The sequence below is a fragment of the Ruditapes philippinarum genome, unplaced genomic scaffold (genome assembly GCF_026571515.1).
Source record: "Ruditapes philippinarum isolate M1 unplaced genomic scaffold, ASM2657151v2 ctg2012_1_1_1_1, whole genome shotgun sequence".
Taxonomy (NCBI): Eukaryota; Metazoa; Mollusca; class Bivalvia; order Venerida; family Veneridae; genus Ruditapes; species Ruditapes philippinarum.
Genome location: NW_026864155.1, coordinates 522,879 through 544,933, shown reverse-complemented (window position 1 = coordinate 544,933; position 22,055 = coordinate 522,879). Strand labels below are relative to the sequence as shown.

General features: G+C 32.9%; 1 protein-coding gene across 4 annotated transcripts; it reads right to left on the bottom strand.

The window, feature by feature from the left end:
• Window positions 1-2,503: 2,503 nt before the first annotated feature.
• Window positions 2,504-21,742, bottom strand: LOC132724623 (antiviral innate immune response receptor RIG-I-like). Of its 4 annotated transcripts, none has more exons than XM_060709559.1 (18): window positions 21,600-21,742; window positions 20,403-20,538; window positions 19,772-19,906; window positions 19,188-19,559; window positions 18,902-19,015; window positions 18,525-18,614; window positions 10,287-10,562; window positions 9,821-9,901; window positions 8,953-9,126; window positions 8,563-8,657; window positions 7,886-8,131; window positions 7,450-7,612; window positions 6,499-6,585; window positions 6,172-6,335; window positions 5,532-5,673; window positions 5,049-5,285; window positions 3,746-3,913; window positions 2,504-3,462 (listed from the first exon to the last, which is right to left on the bottom strand). In XM_060709559.1, the coding sequence occupies exons 2-18, from the start codon at window positions 20,506-20,508 to the stop codon at window positions 2,849-2,851; spliced, it is 3,264 nt and encodes a 1,087-aa protein (XP_060565542.1). In that variant the 5' UTR covers window positions 20,509-20,538; window positions 21,600-21,742; the 3' UTR covers window positions 2,504-2,848. The 4 variants fall into 4 exon arrangements, with proteins under 4 accessions (XP_060565542.1, XP_060565543.1, XP_060565540.1 ...); XM_060709560.1 differs by having other exon boundaries at window positions 20,403-20,535; window positions 21,600-21,719; XM_060709557.1 differs by having other exon boundaries at window positions 20,403-20,535; window positions 21,607-21,704.
• Window positions 21,743-22,055: the final 313 nt, after the last annotated feature.

The following is a 22,055-nucleotide window of genomic DNA, read 5'->3' as shown; positions in this document are numbered from 1 at the left end:
AAAAAAATGCTTGATACAGTTACCTCCTCCTGTTTACAGGTTGGGGTCATGATGGTGAACAAGTGTGCAAAGTTTCAAAGCCATATGTCAATGGACTTTGAAAATATTTGGACTATTACAAAAACTTTAACGTAAATTCTAAGTCGAAAAAGGGGCATAATTCTGTCAAAATGCTTGATAGAGTTACCTCCTCCTGTTTACAGGTTGGGGTCATGATGTTGAACAAGTGTGCAAAGTTTCAAAGCCATATGTCAATGGACTTTGAAAATATTTGAACTATTACAAAAACTTTAACGTAAATTCTAAGTCGAAAAAGGGGCATAATTCTGTCAAAATGCTTGATAGAGTTACCTCCTCTTGTCTACAGGTTGGGGTCATAATGGTGAACAAGTGTGCAAAGTTTCAAAGCCATATGTCAATGGACTTTGAAAATATTTGAACTATTACAAAAACTTTAACGTAAATTCTAAGTCGAAAAAGGGGCATAATTCTGTCAAAATGCTTGATAGAGTTACCTCCTCTTGTCTACAGGTTGGGGTCATGATGGTGAACAAGTGTGCAAAGTTTCAAAGCCATATGTCAATGGACTTTGAAAATATTTGAACTATTACAAAAACTTTAACGTAAATTCTAAGTCAAAAAAGGGGCATAATTCTGTCAAAATGCTTGATAGAGTTACCTCCTCTTGTCTACAGGTTGGGGTCATAATGGTGATCAAGTGTGCAAAGTTTCAAAGCCATATGTCAATGGACTTTGAAAATATTTGAACTATTACAAAAACTTTAACGTAAATTCTAAGTCGAAAAAGGGGCATAATTCTGTCAAAATGCTTGATAGAGTTACCTCCTCCTGTCTACAGGTTGGGGTCATGATGGTGAACAAGTGTGCAAAGTTTCAAAGCCATATGTCTATGGACTTTGAAAATATTTGAACTATTACAAAAACTTTAACATAAGTGGTTACGCCGACGCCGACGCTCGGGTGACTGCAATAGCTCTACTTATTCTTATCGAATAGTCGAGCTAAAAATTATGTGTTTAATTATTTCCGGTGAATGCACATATTATTGACATAACGGAATAAATTCTTAAAAAGTAAAGATACAACATAATAGGTGAAAATTGCAGAAAAGGGTTTCACAAATTTGTTTAATAACGAGCAACTAAGCATGAGCTACCGTGAGTATTCTGGAAACGTAGTACCATTGGAAGCTAAGAAAAATGAGTGGACCTATATGCAGTGCGTTTTTTTCTGTTATTTTTTTTCTTTCTTTCTTTTCAATCAGTCTTTATTTGAATGAAGATATACATCAAATGTGAAGACAAAGAAATAGAAACAAATGCGGACTACAATCTCTCAAAACATAAGCTAAACGCATGTTTCACACAATCAGTCACAATAAGATTTTTCAAGGACGATGAATATTTCTGATTTAGATTTTTTTTTTTAAATCAAGTAAAGTTGGCCTTTTCCTCTATAAAAATTACCAATTACCAATGACACTATATATTCATATTGTAACCATCTATTGTGTGTAGAATTTTTAACATATCTTCTTTGTGTGGAATCAAAACATATTTATTGTATACTTACAAAGAGACTGTGTAGTATTTATCAATATTTCTAACATATCAAATTCGAGCATAGTATATCTTTAAGTTTGATAGGATGCATATTGTTAGCTGTATATTATAGATAAAGTAGCTATATTAATTAAGATGCCTGGCATGTTATATGGGTCGGTATAAACGACTGTTCGCAAAATAAACGTTATCTAGCGACACGGTTATATTGAATACAACAGCTTATCAAGGCCAAATAACATGTCAAACATTTTAAAACGAATTTACGATACAGCACATTTATAAAGAAACTAATATTTTATTTGACAGCAGTCGGTGTATATTGATAACACAAACGATTATTCATGGAAAGTTACGTAACAAATGTGCATTAACATAATATTTGAACGTCAGGTTTGGGCAAAGAAATTCGAGTTCAAACAGGTGCAACATAATGAAATACAAAAATATGGGTATTTAAGCAAGTCATATAGTTTTATTTTATTACATGCTTTTCGGTGGTTTATAGAAATATATCAGTGATATAAAAATGGTAATTTCACTGTTTAAAACAGTGAAATTACCACTTTGATAATTTCACTGTTTTGAATTTAAGCCCCTTACGTTATTTCAGTGAAATACCAGCGTGCACAGTACTGGGAACCAACTTAATGACGTGACGTCGTAAATGACGTCACGTTATATTATTATTTGGCGCGCTTTTCATTCAGTATTAGGTTAAATGTCTTTTTAAAACGTTTCTTTGCATATAATAAAAAGAAAATTTGTTTAGTTTAGTGTAAGATTGAAATATATTTCACCTTGTGAACACCAAAAGTTCATATTTCACTCGTGGCTGCGCCACTCGTGAAATATACCTTTTGGTGCTCACTCGGTGAAATATATTCCGATCTTACACTGAACTAAACAAATATCCTCTATTTAATCATATTAAATAATGAAAATGGTGCAAACAATCATTACATTCATTACACAACAATAGAGAAATATACTTAACGATATCCTTTAATTATATAACAACACCCGCTACTCATCGTCTATCTTATTAAGACAATTTTTACAAATTGTAAATTCTTACTTAAAGCATAATTTTATTTGCCAGAGACACTGACCAGAATTCAATTTGATAATGCAGAATCAAATATATAAATAAGATCACAGTGATTGTAGTATTAATATATCCGAATATTGCTTAAAAAAAACATTTGTGGTTTTACAGAGAGATAAGGATTTATGATGATCACCTTTAGAGTGCATTGATTTCTTTATTCATTTTGCTTGTATAAACGCTCAAGGTCACAATTTCTTATTTCCGTCACCTTGTATGGCATACTTGACCAATTCTTATATGTTTGATATTCATTTGAATTTTCACAGATAAACTTTAAGTTTTCTAATTTGAGAATATAGAATTCAAGGTCCCCTTTAATTGCAATAACTCCCCAGGCTTTAGAGCAATGCGTGCAGAACATCCTACATATTTTCTTCAGTAAACCCATACTAACACTTCTTTCATGTTCTACTCTTCGGATTTTCTGTTCAAATCCTTGCATGGCAACAATATAAGATGTATCTAATTTCCGGAGATTAGAAGTATTACAAATATGTTTGCCACATTTCTTACAGTGAATTTCGTAATCATTTACATCGGACTTCCTGTTGTAAGACAGCTCCATTGTTTGTAGGTGCCATTTATAGTCATCAATGATTTTCTTCTGCGCAGTAAGTATTCGTCTTTCAATGGACTTGGCATCCAAATTATTAAAAAATGCAACTGCCCACGCCATTAATTTAACTCTGTACATTACTACTCTGTCTTTATCGAACTGAGTGTCAGTAGCAATCATAACTGCTGTGCCCTTTGCTTTCCTGCTGCGTCCTTTGAAATAAACAGCAATCTTGATGCTTAACGATAAGTTTCTAAGCATTTGTGCAGTATGTAAGATGAAAAAAATGAACAGAATATATGTCACACGTATTTTTATATATAATACTGAGGTTGAAACGTTTATAAACATTGTTCTAATATAATAGCCCATGAAACGTGTGTCAGACAAACCTAAAGCAATGTGATAATATTATGTAAAGTAGATTTTTAAGCGTGTTTACAATATTTTATATTGGACGTTGATGTATGAATACTTTTATGAACAACTTCTTACCTGACATTTGTATCTTGGTAATTTCGTTTGCGTTAAAGTTGTAATTTAGTGTCATATTACAGTCAGGTACATCAAGGCCCTCCATTCCAACTGATGTCGCCACTAGCACTTTGAAATCACCTTCCTTAAATTCATCTATTATTCTTGTTTGGTCTTCCTCAGTCATGCCTTTAATTAAGTAACCATCAAATTTTAAGTCCTTCACTCAGAACTTACGAGAGCGGGTTAATATATAATGCAATAAAGTCATCAAATTTAACAAATATTTAACAATTTTCTATTTCAACTCTTCAACATTATCTTCTCCCACAGAGATAAAAAGGCATAAAAAGTAAAATTAGTTTAAATAACCAGTAACAATAGTTAAAACACGGCAACTGTCAAATTTAGGAATCAATTTCAATAATTTTAAGCGCATTTAACTATTTACTTCTTCTGGTCCGATGTAATCAAATGAGGTATTCACCTGGCAGATATTCAAATGATTCTTTAGAATCGTATGTGTTACCTTGATATCCCTGCGATATAGGCTATCGGGGTATATGAAAGTCTTGCAACTTTGTCAATGACAAATCTTAACCAACGTTTCGGCAGTAATTATTCTATAAGACTTACAAAGATGTTAAATGTTATCTTTGATTTTAAATTTATCTACCTCAAAGTAGATGCATAAGATACTTCATTGTTTCCAGGTCAAGTTTTTTCGAGCTTTTATGTAAAACTGTATTTAAGCACAACTAAGCGTTTACTAGCTATATTTTACATGAAGCTACTCCTGTAAGGCAGTTTTTAATGTGAATAGTTGACTACAAACTTCATTTTAGTATCATATGAAAGAATATACATGTATATTAAGAACCATAGCACAGTTTACACAAACACAAAGTTCCCATGCTAAACTTGACAACATACTTAATATTGCATTACATATTATAATCACCCAACCTGGTATTTGATTGATTATTTACCCTTATCTATATCGTTACCCCTTTTTTCAATTTAGTAACATTATTCATATGGTTTGTCAGACAAGTGATAAACAATGTTTAATTATTTTCATTTTATGATTATTTCAGATAATATTGATTGGTCAGTTATCAGTGTATCGATACATATACAGCTTCTTCTGTTATCCTTCTCGGAATAATCTTATGCCAAATGTATACACAATGTGCATAAATTGACTTAAAGATTTTAAAATTCCTTTGTGCGGCGCGAGTATTTCTATTTTTTGCCAAGTCTTCTTTCGTTTTTTGGCAATAATGTAAGTTCGTTATAGTAATAACTTTTGCTTGTCACGTACCTTTATCAATTCCTCTGGTGTCTTTTCCTATTAGAGGACTCACTTTTACGTATATTGACTTTAACTCTTCGTTGAGGAAAGCTGCCAAAGCTCTGCATGTTGCTCGTGTTTGCACAAAAACCATGGCTCTAGAGTTAGCATCTGCTTCCTTTCCAGCAAAAAGATTTGATAAAATACTACTTACGACGTGCACGTTGGGATTGTCAGACTTCACTTTTCTTAAGTCTTTTTGTACCTCTGAAGTAAAATGTAAACAAGAATAAGTTTAAATAATTCAATACATTTTACCGGAACAAACAAAAGCTGAAACTGCGAATTGAAAAATAAACATGTACCGTTTTATTTACCCGTTATAATGGAAGCTTTTCACAAACTTTTAGATTTAAACATAAATTTAATTCCAAGTTTACTTTTGTACTTAATAAAGAAGCACCACATCACCGGTGTAGATTATTATGACCCAAATCATGAAAATTGAATAACCTTTCAGGGTTTCAAACAGACATGATTCTTCTTTTGTAAAGGTTTCTGGGTGTTCAGCTTCTTCCTCGTGTTGACGTGCAAGGTAAAGTGCAACGTCTGTAGTTCTCAGTAACCTATTTATCTCTAAAGCATTGTTGTAGATCTAAAATATTCAGAGAATGGATGGGATCATTTAATTGATCATAAATACAGACTAAATATCAAAGTTGACGCTAGCAAGGTCAGCGGTAAAGACACAAGTGTATTTTTTCATGTCTTCTATTAACTTACCGCTTTAATAGATAAATATAGCAATGGGCGTTATGCATGTTCTCCACTGATAACCCACGTGTACTAAATTAATATTAAGCTTGTGATGCCTTAACAAACAACATTAGACAAAAGTTTATAGCGTTTAAATATTAACTGTATAGGAAGTGTTGGAAAATCCTATTTGGAGAATGGGTTTTCCTTATACATCATGAACACGTCATTGTATGCTTATCTGCGATGCACATTTGCTTATCCCGTCAAATAGATATATTTGGTGACAAATTCCGTGATTTGTAATGCTTTAATTCTATTAATCTGCAGAGAATCTAACGGGATCTATGGAGATCAACTTGAATTTAATACTCTGTACGAAACATCTTTAACATACTTGAAGATATTTTCCACAGGAGACTACATTTCTTCCCCGACCTCTTCTTAGTGATTCTGCTGCCTTACTTATGTCCGATATCCACTTTCCAAATTCCTTTTCTTCAATATTCTTTGGACATTTGTGCATTATTTCTATCAAATTCGGTTCCGTCCATGCTAAATCTTTAAAAAAGGTATATGCACTTACTTTATTTGTTTACTCTGAGTAACTTATTTTCAGTTGTTCTTAATGCATTTCTTTGGGCTATAAGTATTAAGATTATTAACAAATATATATTTTTAAATAATAACAATTTAATAAAAAATGAAAACCTGAAAAGTTTACCTTCAAGAAAATCGAGTGTTTTCTTCAATGCCACTAAAAGTATGCTTTTACATTGATCTGTTTGTCTCGCTTGCATTGGTATTTTGTCTATAAATAGAATGTTATAAATATCCTTTTCTCTGATACACAAATATACTATTTCATTATTAAACAAAAAAACAATGTAAATTGATTTTTGCATTGTTTGTATTGTATATTTAATACGTTGATATAAAATTTACAATCTTATTTTCTTTAACTCAGAATGTCGTTTTCCGAGTTTTTAATATCGAATACGCCAAACCGTTCGACCCTCATCACTGTGTTTTCGTACGATTATTTCAAATGAAGAAGCTATCAAGCAAGAATACGGAATGTCAGTGGTTCTTTTCATGTGCCCGTACGTTCCAGACTTAATGCACGGAGGCGTACCTGAGGCCTTCCTCTACAGACAAAGCTGGAAAGTAGCCATAACAATTACAGAGTGATAGTGCGACGTTAAAGTTTCCACTTTCACGCACCCTAAACAAATCTTATGTTGCTTCATTTTTACGAACATTTATATTTCTCATACTTTCTTCAACGAACAAATAAATCTTGTTTTTAAACAAGAAGTAAATACAGTATAATTATGCTCTCGAAATGTAGAGTTTTGTTTTTGTTTATCGTTCTCTTCGAAAATACCTTGAAAGTAGACAGCCATGAGCAATTCCTTCGTTAAGATTAGCCTATTATGAAAGAAAGTCATTATTTTAAACAATTTATTGATAAAATGATAATCTAGTTGATTTTGTATCGAAATTATATTGCACTTTTATACATCATTGGTAATTTGTTCTTATATCGAAATTAATTTGGTAAAGTAGACATAAAATTTGACGTCTACCACTTTATAAATGAAACAGTGCAAGGAAAATAAATGAATGCCGTAAATTAGGAAAGGTGTTTTATTGATGTTTTATGATAGCGAACCTTCTTTTGGAATGCTGACATGCTTTGCTAGGTCATCTTTGTGCTTTTCTACTGTCGACAGATCTCTTACATCCAAACTTGCACATACATTAAATATGTGTTCAAGCGCATCTTGTTCTGATTTGGCTCTTCCAGTACCAATAGATGCTGTCAGTCCAATGATCTAGTAATCAAAACAACTTCTATGTTAAAAAAGCCTGGCATGAAACATAAACATGCACGTCAATAATAATTTATGCATTTCTGATGCATTTCAGTATATTTCATAGCCGTATCTCTAACCAAAAATAGAACTTATTCATTTAAGGAATTTCGATTTTTTTCAAACAAAACTACAATCATCATAAACATTTAATGTCATGTCATTTAAATTCAAGCACGGAAACATAGAAATACAAGCAGAATATGTCGTATAGAATTTATTTTTTTAACTTACCTGTGGTAAGTTTTTTATTCCATTCGATTTCTCCAAAAGATATTTCTTCATAAGTGTGTTATATGGTTGATTGCGGATTGTATGGTGGCATTCGTCAAATACCATTAATGAAAATACCGACAAACTTTTTACATCTTTGTTCAGATTATTGACAAGAATTTGCGGTGTGAATAGGAATATGTCATAATCTTCAAGAAATGCATTTAGCATCATCGCCTCATCTGTGTCCCCTTTTAAATGTTGGACCTTCAATTAAAATGTCATTGTTTAAATCATAAAATTTCAATTATAGAGTTCCTGAAAGACCCATTAGGCCAAAGAAACGATATTATTTTTATTGCTCAAAATCCTTTTTTTATTTTGTGTTCAGTTACAATTTCAAAAAATAGCTCATTGGCAATATAGCTGATGCATCTTTTGCTGGATGTAAGTACTTGATAGTCATCAAGTATTAGTACTGAGGTCAAAATGCCACTTATACTACACAAAATGCTACTCTTTCAGGTGACAGTCCATTATGTAAATAATAAAAAAACACATTTGTGTCCATTCTTAAAAACAGAAGAAAAATGTTATCACTTGTGACAGTTAATGTGCCTTTAATTATTGACTTTGTCATTTACGAAATCTTACAACATATTTCAAAAAAGATTTCCTAATAAATGTTAAATATTTACATTCGCATAAGGCAATCGTTTGGAGATGAAGTTCTTTTGTTGCTCTACAAGTATTCCATTGCGAGCCATGAAGACAACTCTTCTTTTCTTTCCTCCTGATCAATGAACAGAGAAATAAAAATTACTACTGATAAACAAAAATAAGTATTCTTTAATAAAAGTGTGTGATACTTTTTTCAAATTCTCTATTTTACGATAAATTTCCAAAATCATTTAATTTCAAATAAAATCAATATAAATATAAAAATTCTTACTTTTAAGAAATTTGAGCTTAAAATACCATGCCTTTGTAATTTTCTTATTTAAAAATTTAGACTTAGTTTTATTATAACGTTCATAACAATTTATTTTTAAACTTTAAGAACTAATTTAAGTTAAAAGAGAATACACCTTCTGTTGGCATATTTAAATGTCTATCAATAATGTGTGTTGCCACCCATGTTTTTCCACTTCCAGTCGGAGCAACTATGATAGTGTTTTCGCCCGCTAATGCCTTCCCTGCGAGTTCATGTTGGAAAGGATACAATTTCTCTTCAAAAGATTTTGACTCCGTTGTTTCATCTGCTATGAATCACAATATCAAGAGATTATCACTAGAAAATATTTTCAGGGATTATAGAAACTTTGAAATATCTTTTAGCGTAAAATTAGTTTAATTGGTGATAAATATATGTTACACATAGTAAGATTATTTTAAAATATTTGTACCAAATAGGAATATATAAAGAGAGAAAAGAATGGCCACAAATTTTGAAGGTGGTGGTGTTGGTAGTTTTAACCCGGATCACGGCAGTAAGGCATATTGAATTACCAGAGCACAGTTCAGCCACCACGACTGTCAAGCAGTTTACCAGTATTAGTTGCCTCCACTTTTACAAGGAACTTAAACTACTGCACATGCCAGAGCAGAGGTACAGTGCTAATTACCGTAGAAAGGATTTCTCTACCGATCACAACGAATGTGACATGCACCGTCCTGGAATCAAGCCTGGGTCGCGCGATTAACAATCCAACGCTCTACATATAGAGCTAACTTGACGGCTACACAAATTTTGATAAAACCTAAGTTGCACTTAAAATCAGTGACTGAAAAACCTAATATTGTATCATTTTCGATGTCATGTTGTGAGATAAACATATTGAAAAATGAAAATCGTTATACGGAAATACCAGAAGAAGATAATTTTCAACGCTAGAAAGTTTATATGAAAACAAAGCTTTATCACATTAAAACATTTAAATACACGGCACTACATACCGTCACTGAAATCGTCAGATTCTTCTGTCTCGCTTGTCAGTTCTTCTGTTAAAGGAATTTCATCGTTTTGAACATCTGTATCTGTTTAAAATAATATTATCACAAAATATGTTGCAATTAATCTATTTCACTTTTTTCATGATTAATGCAATCCTATTCCGTAAAAATAACTTTCTACAAACCTATAAACCTTGATGAACCCACGCGACAGAACCTTAGATTACATGTCCGACGAGTTTTCGGTTAAGAATAATTGGAAATTAATAAAACCATATATTCTTGAACAAAATGAACACATAGGTCTGACTATCTAATATTTTTCAGATTTTTTTGTTTATTGACTATAATCAAGTAGAAGGTTTACTTGTTAGTGAAGATTTAACAATCTATTTTATTGATTCTATACAGACAAAAACATGTACTTTTTAAATTTCGTGTTCTATTTTCCTTTGCTTTGAAAACTTACCATTCTGTGTTGTAATCTCAGCTGTTACATCAGGCTCAAAGTTCCGTCCCTCTGGAGGTGCTCTTTCTCCAAGTTGTATAGTCGCATTCAGCTCTGTTATATCATCTTGAGAGGTTTCGATTCTATCTGTATTTTCACTGCAAGAGTTCAAGGCAAATCTGTCTAGAGATATGCATGTGTCTTTTGCTTCATTCGTATGTGACTCAATATCATCTCCTTCAAGAGCATGAGGTGTATAAACGTGTTCGTCAATTTCTTCTAGAGCATCTTCATAGTCTGCATGATTAAGCAAAATTAATATAACATAACAACATAGTCGTGTACATATCAATTATCCAACACAATGGTAAATTGTTTGTTTTTTTACTTGCAAGTTATCAACATATTTAAGTATAAAACCTTATACTTCGTGCGGGAATTTCGTAGAAAATGTATGTGCTTATACTGTCAGGAGAAATGTCTGCCTTGATGTTATTTAATCTAAGGAAAGATTTAGTAATAAATACTAAAACCAATTTCCAAGATATGGGGGCTGGGCAGCACCGCCTGACATAAAAGTGAAATATTCTCAGTTGGAAAACTAGCATGTAATTGTTTAGTTAACACTATCTTTTTTTTAGGTATTTTTATCTTTTTCTATCTCAAATCAATATATACATGTTAACAACAAACTCTGATTATTATTTACACCCAAAACAAAGAATTCTGATCATTATTTACACCCAAAACAAACACACATCATTTCTCAACCACTTATACGGAATATCTTTTCACGTATACGTCTTTTATACGAAACAAGACACCTGGCGAGCCCAAGCTCTAAACAACTTATGATCAAACAAAACAATAAAAATCACCACAAAATGAAGAACACAAAAAATGAATATTTTTACAACTCTAAGATACAGTATAAACCACAAACATTCATTTAACAATGTTAACTTCACACAATCTAATCAGCATCAGAAAAGCAAACTAAAGCACCCAATATTTACATATATCCTCGAAACAAAGCATCAACTAATATAATCTTGATCAGACAAACATTCAACCAATATCAACCAATTATATCTTCACAAACAGATATAACTCAACAACCAAAACAACTAATTACAACCAATAAACCCTGATCAATTAAGATCACCACAATTATATTCAACCAACTTCAACAACCAACAAAATTCCCTTCAAAACAACAAAATTCTCTTCTCAATAAAAAATAACCGCTACACACTATCAGCGTGTCTCTCCTAACTGATGTAAAATCTCTCTCAAAACGCGCATATTTGCTAGCTTAAACGATCTGACCTTTAAACATGTATACATACAGCGACTGGTTTAAACATGATATTTACACTCTATTTAAAACAATGTATCACTGTAAAGAAATATTAACTCGTTGTTTCATCTACAACAATATATCACTGTAGGGAAATATTAACTCGTTGTAAGATACATATCTACATATAAACTTCATGATTATTCTGACAGCCCCCTACTCAAGAAAACACTCCACTGTTTTCAAACAAAATGAATAATCTACAATGTCTCTTTTCAAGTATCGAGTCTACTTAGGTAATCTGCACATACGTTGTCCTTTCCTTTCACAGCTACTATTCTAAACTTATAGTTCTGTAGAAATAATGCCCATCTCATTATGCGGCCACTTTCAACTTTACATTTCTGAATATACGTTAAAGGAGCATGGTCTGTATGCAGCTCAAATTCTTTCCCGTACAAATATTTGTTGAATTTCTTTATTCCAAATACCATTGCAAGACATTCCCTTTCGATAACCGAGTAGTTTCTTTCTCTATTCAGCAATTTCTTACTCGCGTAAGCTATTGGAAGCAGACCATCATCAAACTGTTGAAGAAGTGCAGCCCCAACTCCGGTATCTGAGGCATCACATTGCAAAACAAATGACTTTGAAAAGTCTGGAAGTCGTAGTATTGGTGATCGTGTCAGTACTTGCTTCAATGTCGTAAAGGCTTTTTCATGTTCTGGTTTCCATATGATTTTATTTGGCTGTCCTTTCTTCGTAAGATCTGTCAATGGTGAAGCAATTTCTGCAAATGAAGCAATGAATTTTCGGTAGTATCCAGCTAGACCAAGAAACGATCTCAGTTGCTTCTTTGACTCTGGTCGCATAGCGTCTCTAATTTTGACTAATTTGTCATCTTCCATTTGCATTTGTCCTTTGCCAACAACATGACCGGTAAATGGTATACTTTCAAATCCAATCATACATTTAGAAGGTTTAACTGTGATCTTTGCTTCTCGTATTCTTTCGAACAATTGTCTCAACATCTTCATATGTCTCTCCCATGTAACCGTATGTCCAAGCACATCGTCAACATAGTTATCAGTATCATTCACTCCGGAAAGCAACTTCCGCATCATTCTATTAAATGTTGCACCAGAATTGACCATTCCAAATGGCATCTTTCTGAATTGGTAACTACCTTCTGTTGTAGAAAATGCTGTTAGATGTCTTGATTTTGCTTCAATTGGTATTTGCCAAAAACCTTTGGTCAAATCAATTTTTGTGAAGAACTTATCTTCTTTTAGCTTTGCCATCACATCCTCAACATTACCCATTGGTTCTGTATCAAACTTTGTTACAGAGTTGAGTCGTCTGAAGTCAATACAAAAGCGGTTTGTATTATCCTTTTTCTTCACCAAAACAATTGGAGAATTATAATCAGAATTTGCTGGTTCAATGATACCACATTCAAGCATTTTCTTAATTTCATCCTCTACCGCTGTCCTTTTTGCATATGGTATCGTATATTGTCTAACACGAATTGGTGTTTTGTCAGTCAACTCAATCTTGTGAGATTCAAGATCTGTAGTTCCGGGAATATCAGTAAAAATATCCTCAAATTCTTGAAGCAACGCATTTACTTCTGATTTTTGTTCAAGTGTTAATTGATCATTAACATTAACATCTCTGTATGTCTCTTCACTCTGTGTGTCTACTAGTTCTAAAAGATTTTCATCATCAACAGCCCCAGTATCATCATTATTTTCGGCTTCTATTACAGCTACACTCGCACAAATTCTGTCTTCTCGTTCTTCGTATTTCTTCAGAAGATTTATGTGGTACATTCCAATTCTATCACCTACTTTCACTTTGTAGTCAAACTTGTTAACTGCTTCACTTACAACAAATGGACCTTTCCATTGTAACATCAGTTTATTGTGTGTTGACGGCAGGAGCAATAAAACTTTGTCTCCTTTCTTAAGACTTCTTGGTCGTGTTTTCTTATCATAATGATGTTTATACTCTTCTTGTGAGTTGCTTAGATTTTCTCTAGCAATCTTGCATGTTTGTTCTAATCTATTTCTCAAATCTAGGACGTACTCATACGTATTACGTGTCTCTGGTACTTCTGTCTCTGTCCATAATTCTTTTAGTGCTTGCATGGGACCTCTTACAGTTCTTCCATATAGAAGTTCAAATGGTGAGAACCCTGTACTTGACTGAGGGACTTCTCTGTATGCAAAGAGAACCGCAGACAAATATCTATCCCAATCCTTAGGTCTTTCTTGGCACATTTTCTTCAACATGCTTTTTAAAATACCATTCATTCTCTCACAAAGACCATTACATTTTGGATTGTAAGGAGTAGTAAACAACTGTTTCAGTGATACAAGTCTACATACTTCTTCCATAAGTTGTGACGTGAACTGACTACCCCTATCACTAAGTATTTCTGATGGGAAACCTACTCTTGCAAAAACATCTAACAATGCTTCAGCTATATTTTCAGTCTCAATTCTTGGTAAAGCAACAGCTTCTGGGTAACGTGTAGCATAATCAACTACAGTTAATATGTACCTATTTCCCTTTTCCGATACAGGCGTTATTGGCCCTATCAAATCAACCGCGATTCTCTGGAACGGAGTGTCAATAATAGGCATTTCACCTAAAGGAGCTTTCTGAAGTCTACCCTTGGGCACCGTCTTCTGACAAATGTCACAGGACCGACAAAATCTAGTTATATCACTAGAAATACCTGGCCAGTGAAAACTAGATTGTATCCTGTCTAAAGTCTTGCGTACAGATAAATGACCACCCACTATAGATTCATGAGCTAATGACATAACTCTTTTGTGATATTTACTAGGAACAACTATTTGTCTCGTTTCAGACTTCAAATCACCTTTCACCGTCTCAAATATTCTATACAACACATCCTTTTCTACTTCATATCTAAATTTATTACCACTTTTTGTTTTCATGATCTTATTTTCCCTAGCATACTGCCACAAACGCTGTAACGTATTGTCATTTGATTGTTCTTTCTTAAGAACATCTATCGTAATTTCATTATCTTCGACTTTTGGGACTTTAAGAGATTTCATTGCTTTCTTCTCTTTTTCGACCTGTGCTCTAGTAACAACAGCAGCTATGTTTGTTACTTCTCGGCTAACCCACTTCTCATTTGGCTTATTAAGTACACCCTGAATATTGCCCAAGACTAAGTCACAAATTGCTGACTCTAAAACCATAGCTTCTATTTTACCCTTATAATAAGGTGTATCAATGTCTATTTTTGCCATAGGTACCAACCTGGCCCGACCATCTATTGCTATCATGACACAATTTTTATTCAACATTTGATCTTCTTCGACCAACTTCTTTCTAACTACTGCTAACTCGCAACCAGTGTCTCTTAGAACTTTCACCTCTTGATTACCAACATATCCTACTTTCAGATCCAATTGACGTTCACCTTCTAATGATTCAATTGTACAGCTACTTGTAATGACAGGCACAGAATTACCATTGGCTAATTTAAGTTTTCCCTCTTCAATACAACCATCATAAGAACTTGTTGGAGAAATTGACATACATAACCCCGATACTTTCTTATCATCTGATCTACCATCACGTCTATTTTCTACAGGCCTACTACGCCAGTTCCTTGGTGAAGAATCCCGATTTGTTTTAAAGTAATTTCTATTTTGCTCTCCATATGACATTGCAGCAGCCCCATATCTTTTCTTAGTCTGATCTCGACAATCTCTGGCCACATGACCCTCTCTATTACATATGAAGCATGTAACTTTTCTATTTTCTCTGTGATAGTGCTGTATTGGTTTCAAAAGATTACCTTGATTAAGGCGTATTGGTGATTTATTTGAAAAGCTGGCAACTTTTGAGCTTTTACTATTTGTAATTGTACCGCCATGAGCCTCTAAGTATTGTTCAGCCAAAGAGATGACATCTCTACGATCCTTTGGCTTTCGTTCCTTAAGAAAAAGAGCTAACTCCGTTGAACAAACTTTGACAAATTGCTCTCTAATAATAAGATCTTTCAATTTATCTACTGTATCCGCAGCATCGGCCATTTCTGTCCATCTACTAAAGTATCTATCTAAGCGAGCCATAAATTGGTTTACAGTCTCCCCTTGTTCCGGCTTACTCTCTCTAAATTTATTTCTGAAACCGTCTTCTGTTAATTGGTATCTTTTCAAAACTGCTGTTTTTAATTCTTGATAGTCTGATGCTTGCTCAGGAGGCATACTAGTGTAAACTTCAAGACCTTTCCCCGTTAATAAAGAACTTAAGCTTATTGCCCATGTATCTTCTTTCCATCCTTGACTAATGGAGAACCTTTCAAAACGCTCTATATAAGCATCTATGTCATCTTTTGACTCTTCAAATTTAGGCAATCTTGGCCTCAAACCGGTGCTAGGTGGGGTATCAAGGCGATCCCCAGCCTCAATTTTTAACTTCATTAATTCTATTTCTTGCTCTTTCATTTTCATCTCTACTTCAGCTTGAAATAAACGTTTCTTTTCCTCACGTTCGGCTTCTTTTTCTAAACGCTCTGCCTCAAATCGCCGTCGCTCTTCCTCACGTTCAGCTTCTTTTGCTTTACGCTCGGCCTCAAATCGCCGTTTATCTTCTTCACGTCTAATATTTCTCTCTTCTCTATCAAGATATTCTGATTCTTTCTTTTGAACATAATCACGTAACTCCCCGTCCTTCAACCCAAGCCTCTCTCCCAATGATACCCATTTCTCATAATCCATAATTGCTTATTAATGGATTACTACTCAATAAAATAATCAATTTCTACGAAACCCGTAAAGTAAACACTTTTTACTCAACAAAATGGTGTACCTCTGTAGCACCGACAATCGTTATTCCAAATCTAATCTCTATATAACAATGGCACCTACCGGGCACCGGCAATGAACATGTATCAACAGTAACAACCAGGGCACCGATAATAATCTTCCTGCAGTGTTTAACAACTATGTAAACTTTAAGAAAACAACCAACTGAGCACCGGCAGCACAAACTATCTATTCAACTATTACATACACTTTTATGAATAATCACCCACTGAACACCGGTTATAAACTTTTATCAATTACTGATGTTTATAACTTCAACAAATTATAAGTTATATCTTTATCATCGATATAAACTTATTAACACAATGATTCAAACTATCGAAACAAATGTCTCCCAAAAACCACTTAATTCTATCACCGTATAAACAGTATTCAACAAAGGGTGCTCTCCTGCTAAAATGCAATAAATTCTTCAGTATACAACTTTAAACACAGACCGTCACCGCTTCTCTACATATAACTCTCTATTTAAACTCTATTGTACAGAGAGTTTACTTGTATAACACTACAACGAAGGTTTATCGATTTTCGCCTAACAGCTTTTACACTGCAGTATTTTACCAACAGATCGTAAATGATTTAAGGTTTAACAAAAATTTTATCAAAGTTTAACAAACAATATTTTGCCAGGAAAAATTCCAACTTAAAGAGAATATCCCGGACGAGCCCCCAAATTGTCAGGAGAAATGTCTGCCTTGATGTTATTTAATCTAAGGAAAGATTTAGTAATAAATACTAGAACCAATTTCCAAGATATGGGGGCTGGGCAGCACCGCCTGACATAAAAGTGAAATATTCTCAGTTGGAAAACAAGCATGTAATTGTTTAGTTAACACTATCTTTTTTTAGGTATTTTTATCTTTTTCTATCTCAAATCAATATATACATGTTAACAACAAACTCTGATTATTATTTACACCCTAAACAAAGAATTCTGATCATTATTTACACCCAAAACAAACACACATCATTTCTCAACCACTTATACGGAATATCTTTTCACGTATACGTCTTTTATACGAAACAAGACACCTGGCGAGCCCAAGCTCTAAACAACTTATGATCAAACAAAACAATAAAAATCACCACAAAATGAAGAACACAAAAAATGAATATTTTTACAACTCTAAGATACAGTATAAACCACAAACATTCATTTAACAATGTTAACTTCACACAATCTAATCAGCATCAGAAAAGCAAACTAAAGCACCCAATATTTACATATATCCTCGAAACAAAGCATCAACTAATATAATCTTGATCAGACAAACATTCAACCAATATCAACCAATTATATCTTCACAAACAGATATAACTCAACAACCAAAACAACTAATTACAACCATTAAACCCTGATCAATTAAGATCACCACAATTATATTCAACCAACTTCAACAACCAACAAAATTCCCTTCAAAACAACAAAATTCTCTTCTCAATAAAAAAATAACCGCTACACACTGTCACACTATCAGCGTGTCTCTCCTAACTGATGTAAAATCTCTCTCTAAACGCGCATATTTGCTAGCTTAAACGATCTGACCTTTAGACATGTATACATACAGCGACTGGTTTAAACATGATATTTACACTCTATTTAAAACAATGTATCACTGTAGAGAAATATTAACTCGTTGTTTCATCTACAACAATATATCACTGTAGGGAAATATTAACTCGTTGTAAGATACATATCTACATATAAACTTCATGATTATTCTGACATATACAATTATTAAAGCATTTGAGATACAAGTTGGTACAATGATATTGTTTTTCTAAAAAGCAAACGCTACAAATATCTTTTGAAATGATTTGTAAAAACGCTTGTTGATGTAGCGTGCTATTATCGCAGCTGGTTTGTGTGTTTTCTATCATGCATGAACAACTTAAATTACTATAACATACAAAAGCAACTCTAACATGGGTCCTATGAGTTAAAGTTTACATATATAACTAAAGAAACAAAGAAAAAATACTTTTTACAGAAGTTATGAAGTTTAAAAAACAAGTTTCACCTCCCGACCTTCAACTGAACGTAACGCACATAAAATGAAAATTGCAGAAACTAATACATACCAGAAGAACTTGAAGAAGATTTACAGTCATTCATGTCTATTTCTGAAACCATGCAATGGCTGGCCATGTCAGTAGCTACGCTAGAATACTCTACCAAATAAGAAATGTTGCAATTTTGTTACAGATGGTTAATAATTGTTGGTATTATAAACCGTAAAAGAATCTCAACAACACTAAGTTAGATAGTTGTTTTTTATTAATTCAATTCATTCTACTACACGACACTTCCGACTGCAAGCAAAAATGAAAGCCATTCTAACATGAAACTACATTTTCAAATTTATGATTTTTATAGGTTACGATCAGACTACTTAACGTTGCCTAGTTTATTTCGGTCAGGGTTGAAATATTATTAATAATCAAAGAAGTCATCATACCCGTAAGAACGTGTTCTTGAATGTCACCGGACTTTATGGATACAGGTAATTTCATTTCACATGCCTCAACAGCCATGTCTTTTTTGTCACAGTCAATACATTTCTCTACTGATTCTATAATCACGAGAAGAAAGAAAACGTGTGTATGTCAGAAATATCGAAATGTCTTTACTTTCAAAAGAATTGAAAATAGCTTTTGTTATCGACAAAAATGCATGAAGAAATTTTACTGTTACAAGTATATGGGTGGTTTTAATTTATTGAATTAATGACAAAATCATCTCACCATGAGAAGATCCGAATCGCTCGGGGTATTGCAAAAAGTCTGGCTCGATTTCTTTGACAATGTGTTTGAGGTTTTTTTGAACCAATACATCGAGAAATTGATAAAACCATTCGCCTGGAGCCAGTCTGCATTGCATTCTGTCTAAAAGCACGATTGTTGCATATGTGTTCCCTTTATTGTGATATTGAGCACGAATTAACTCGGCATCCGTGTCGTTTATAACTTTTCTTGAAAAAAGCTCAGCAACGATATCCATTGCATCAATATTCTTCTCTAGGTAAGATATGAATACTCTGATAATTGCCTTTTCGCGTTCATCTTTCATACTTGGTTTGCCTTCCGTTTCCAGTAAGGACTTGATGTAGACATATTCTGAAGATCAAATTAAATACCATTTTATTCAGTTTTGTAATTTTTAAATATGACAAATCATTGACTAATTTAACATTTGGTTTATTTTGATATCTAAGTTGTAACAAACGTGCAAGGACGTGCAGTTGAGACTTTTAGATACAGTTGTTTATACAGGAATGTCAAAAACCCAAGGGTTGAGTATTGTACTATGATAATATCTTAAAATTAACCTGATTTTTCCAAAGCGGTCAATAATGATTTCCATTTCCCTTGTGCAGATGATTTCATAAGACAGTCGATCATCATTTCATTGGCTTTAAAAGGATCGGCATCTATAAATATCTTCTTTATCTTTGAACAGTCGTCTATAAATTAAGAGCATAATAATTACACAAATATTCAAATATCTTTACGATGAAATGACCGATAAAACTAAATCATCAGGATCATCTCACAGAATTTAATGTGACATTTTAAGTGAAAACGTTGTATTCGGTTTTCACGGTGTCTTTAGAGTTTATTGCGGTAAGAAATGATAAAGTGCGAATAAAAAAGGATCCGAAATGAAATTATCAAAAAGAACCATATAACGTGGCTTTTACATTGATATTCTAACATTGTAAATTAAAAGAAAAACAAAAATAAACACAATAAAGCACTTATGTTTGGTAGCTAATTGTAAACAGAGAAACATGGCAAGGATATTTTACGGACGGTTCGTTTTCGTATACATTAACTTATTGTTATTTTTAGTGTGTAAACTCATCCAACAGTACACAAAATGTGGAACATAGTCACCCAGACCAACAAACAAGTGGGAATTTTACATTTAGAATATAAATCCAATTTGTGTATATTTACCAGAAGGTATAATTGAATCTGCCTCGAGATGAGAAATGACAGATGGCTCCTTGATGCATCTTGTAATCTCCTGACTGTAGAACAACAATCTTTCCTCAACTTCCATTTTATCTGGTCTCCTTCCTTTCCCAACCTACTGAACGCATTTTAAAAAAATATTCTTATCATTCGGCTAGAGTTCCTTTCATAAATTAGGTAACATGTTTTTATTATTCCTGAATTTCTTGGTTTATGTATTATTTGCATAAAAAATAAATTCAGATTTGACACTATACATGCTATAAATGAACACAACGTGTTCAGTGTTTTTTTTTAATAAAACACAAAATACTTTTATTAAATCAAGCAGTATACTAATGTGCCTTTAGAAAAGGTAACATTTGCCGATTCTATCTAAACCTAAAGTAAGTGACAGTGTAAAACACTAATATTCAAATAAACATATGTTTTTATTTGTTATATAATACTCCATTTGAAATCCATGAGACTTGAACCATAAACACTACTTTTACAAGCCTTTCTTTCAACTACAGTCATACTTTGATTGATTTCTGACTTTTATCATTTCTTTTTTCGAAATATCAAACGACCGAATTTGATCAATATTACAAAAGTATACTTATATCCCAGTGTATAAACTAGTCAACTTTCAAGGTACAAGTTTAATTATATATGCTCCCATGAAAATACGGTGATCGGAAGCAGCAGACACATTAAATTTCAAGACATGGTACTCATTTGTAAAGATTTTTTTTAATCCACTCTGGCATTAGCAGGTATTCTATAGATAAATACTTAACACTTTATATTCACTATACAACTATTTGTTATCAGTCTAAATCTTTACACGGCAAGTTTTTATCACATTGCAAATAAATGATACATAAAACCAATAACATAATAATATACAAATTATGTACAGATATGGTATTAAACTTGCTCAATAGATTCAGTAATGGACCTACACGAATATATTCTATATATCACATGCCCAAAAATACGGTTTAAAGTGCAGAAAGAATCATTTTTCATTGACGCGCCTATAGTGTCACGCAAACATTTATCCCGTCTTTACACGAAGTTTGTATAACGTGAATGTCGTTTACAATTTGTTAACAATATCGTACAAATGTTAATTGTTTATTTTGATATAAAATAAACCTTACACGAATAGTTAAAAAGTAAGATTTTACTTACACAGTACCTTCCAAGGAATATCTATCTGAAAATTGTCATTTTGCTTCCTCATACTATTTTAAGATAACCTATATATTTATCTACATTTTCTGAAAACCATGTAACCTACTTGTTTATCTATTTATAAATATTTTAACAATTCGCTTTTAACATCCGCTACATGATACCTATGAAAAAGGATATGTAGATATTGATTGCATAATAGGGTTACATCTTTGCATAAAAATGAAGTTTATGGCTGCCCGTGTACCTTAGTATGATCAACATTGGATTTGTAGTACAGGGACCGCTGTAATAATACAAATATCTTCCAAAATCATACAAGTTGCTCACGAGATATACGGAAGAATATAAAATGCTGTGGGCGCTAGCCAAGGGTTATATTTATGTCAGCAACGCTAAATCTTCTAGTATATCCCGTCAGCAACTTCCATAACGAATGTTTAAGTATGCATA

Coding starts and splice junctions, on each gene's coding strand:
- LOC132724623 (XM_060709557.1), bottom strand. CDS start 21,651: ATGAGGAAGCAAAATGACAATTTTCAGATAGATATTCCTTGGAAG. Junction 18,615..18,901: donor TCAAGAACACGTTCTTACGG/GTATGATGACTT, acceptor CTTATTTGGTAG/AGTATTCTAGCGTAGCTACT. Junction 5,674..6,171: donor CCTGTGGAAAATATCTTCAA/GTATGTTAAAGA, acceptor TGAATATTTTAG/ATCTACAACAATGCTTTAGA.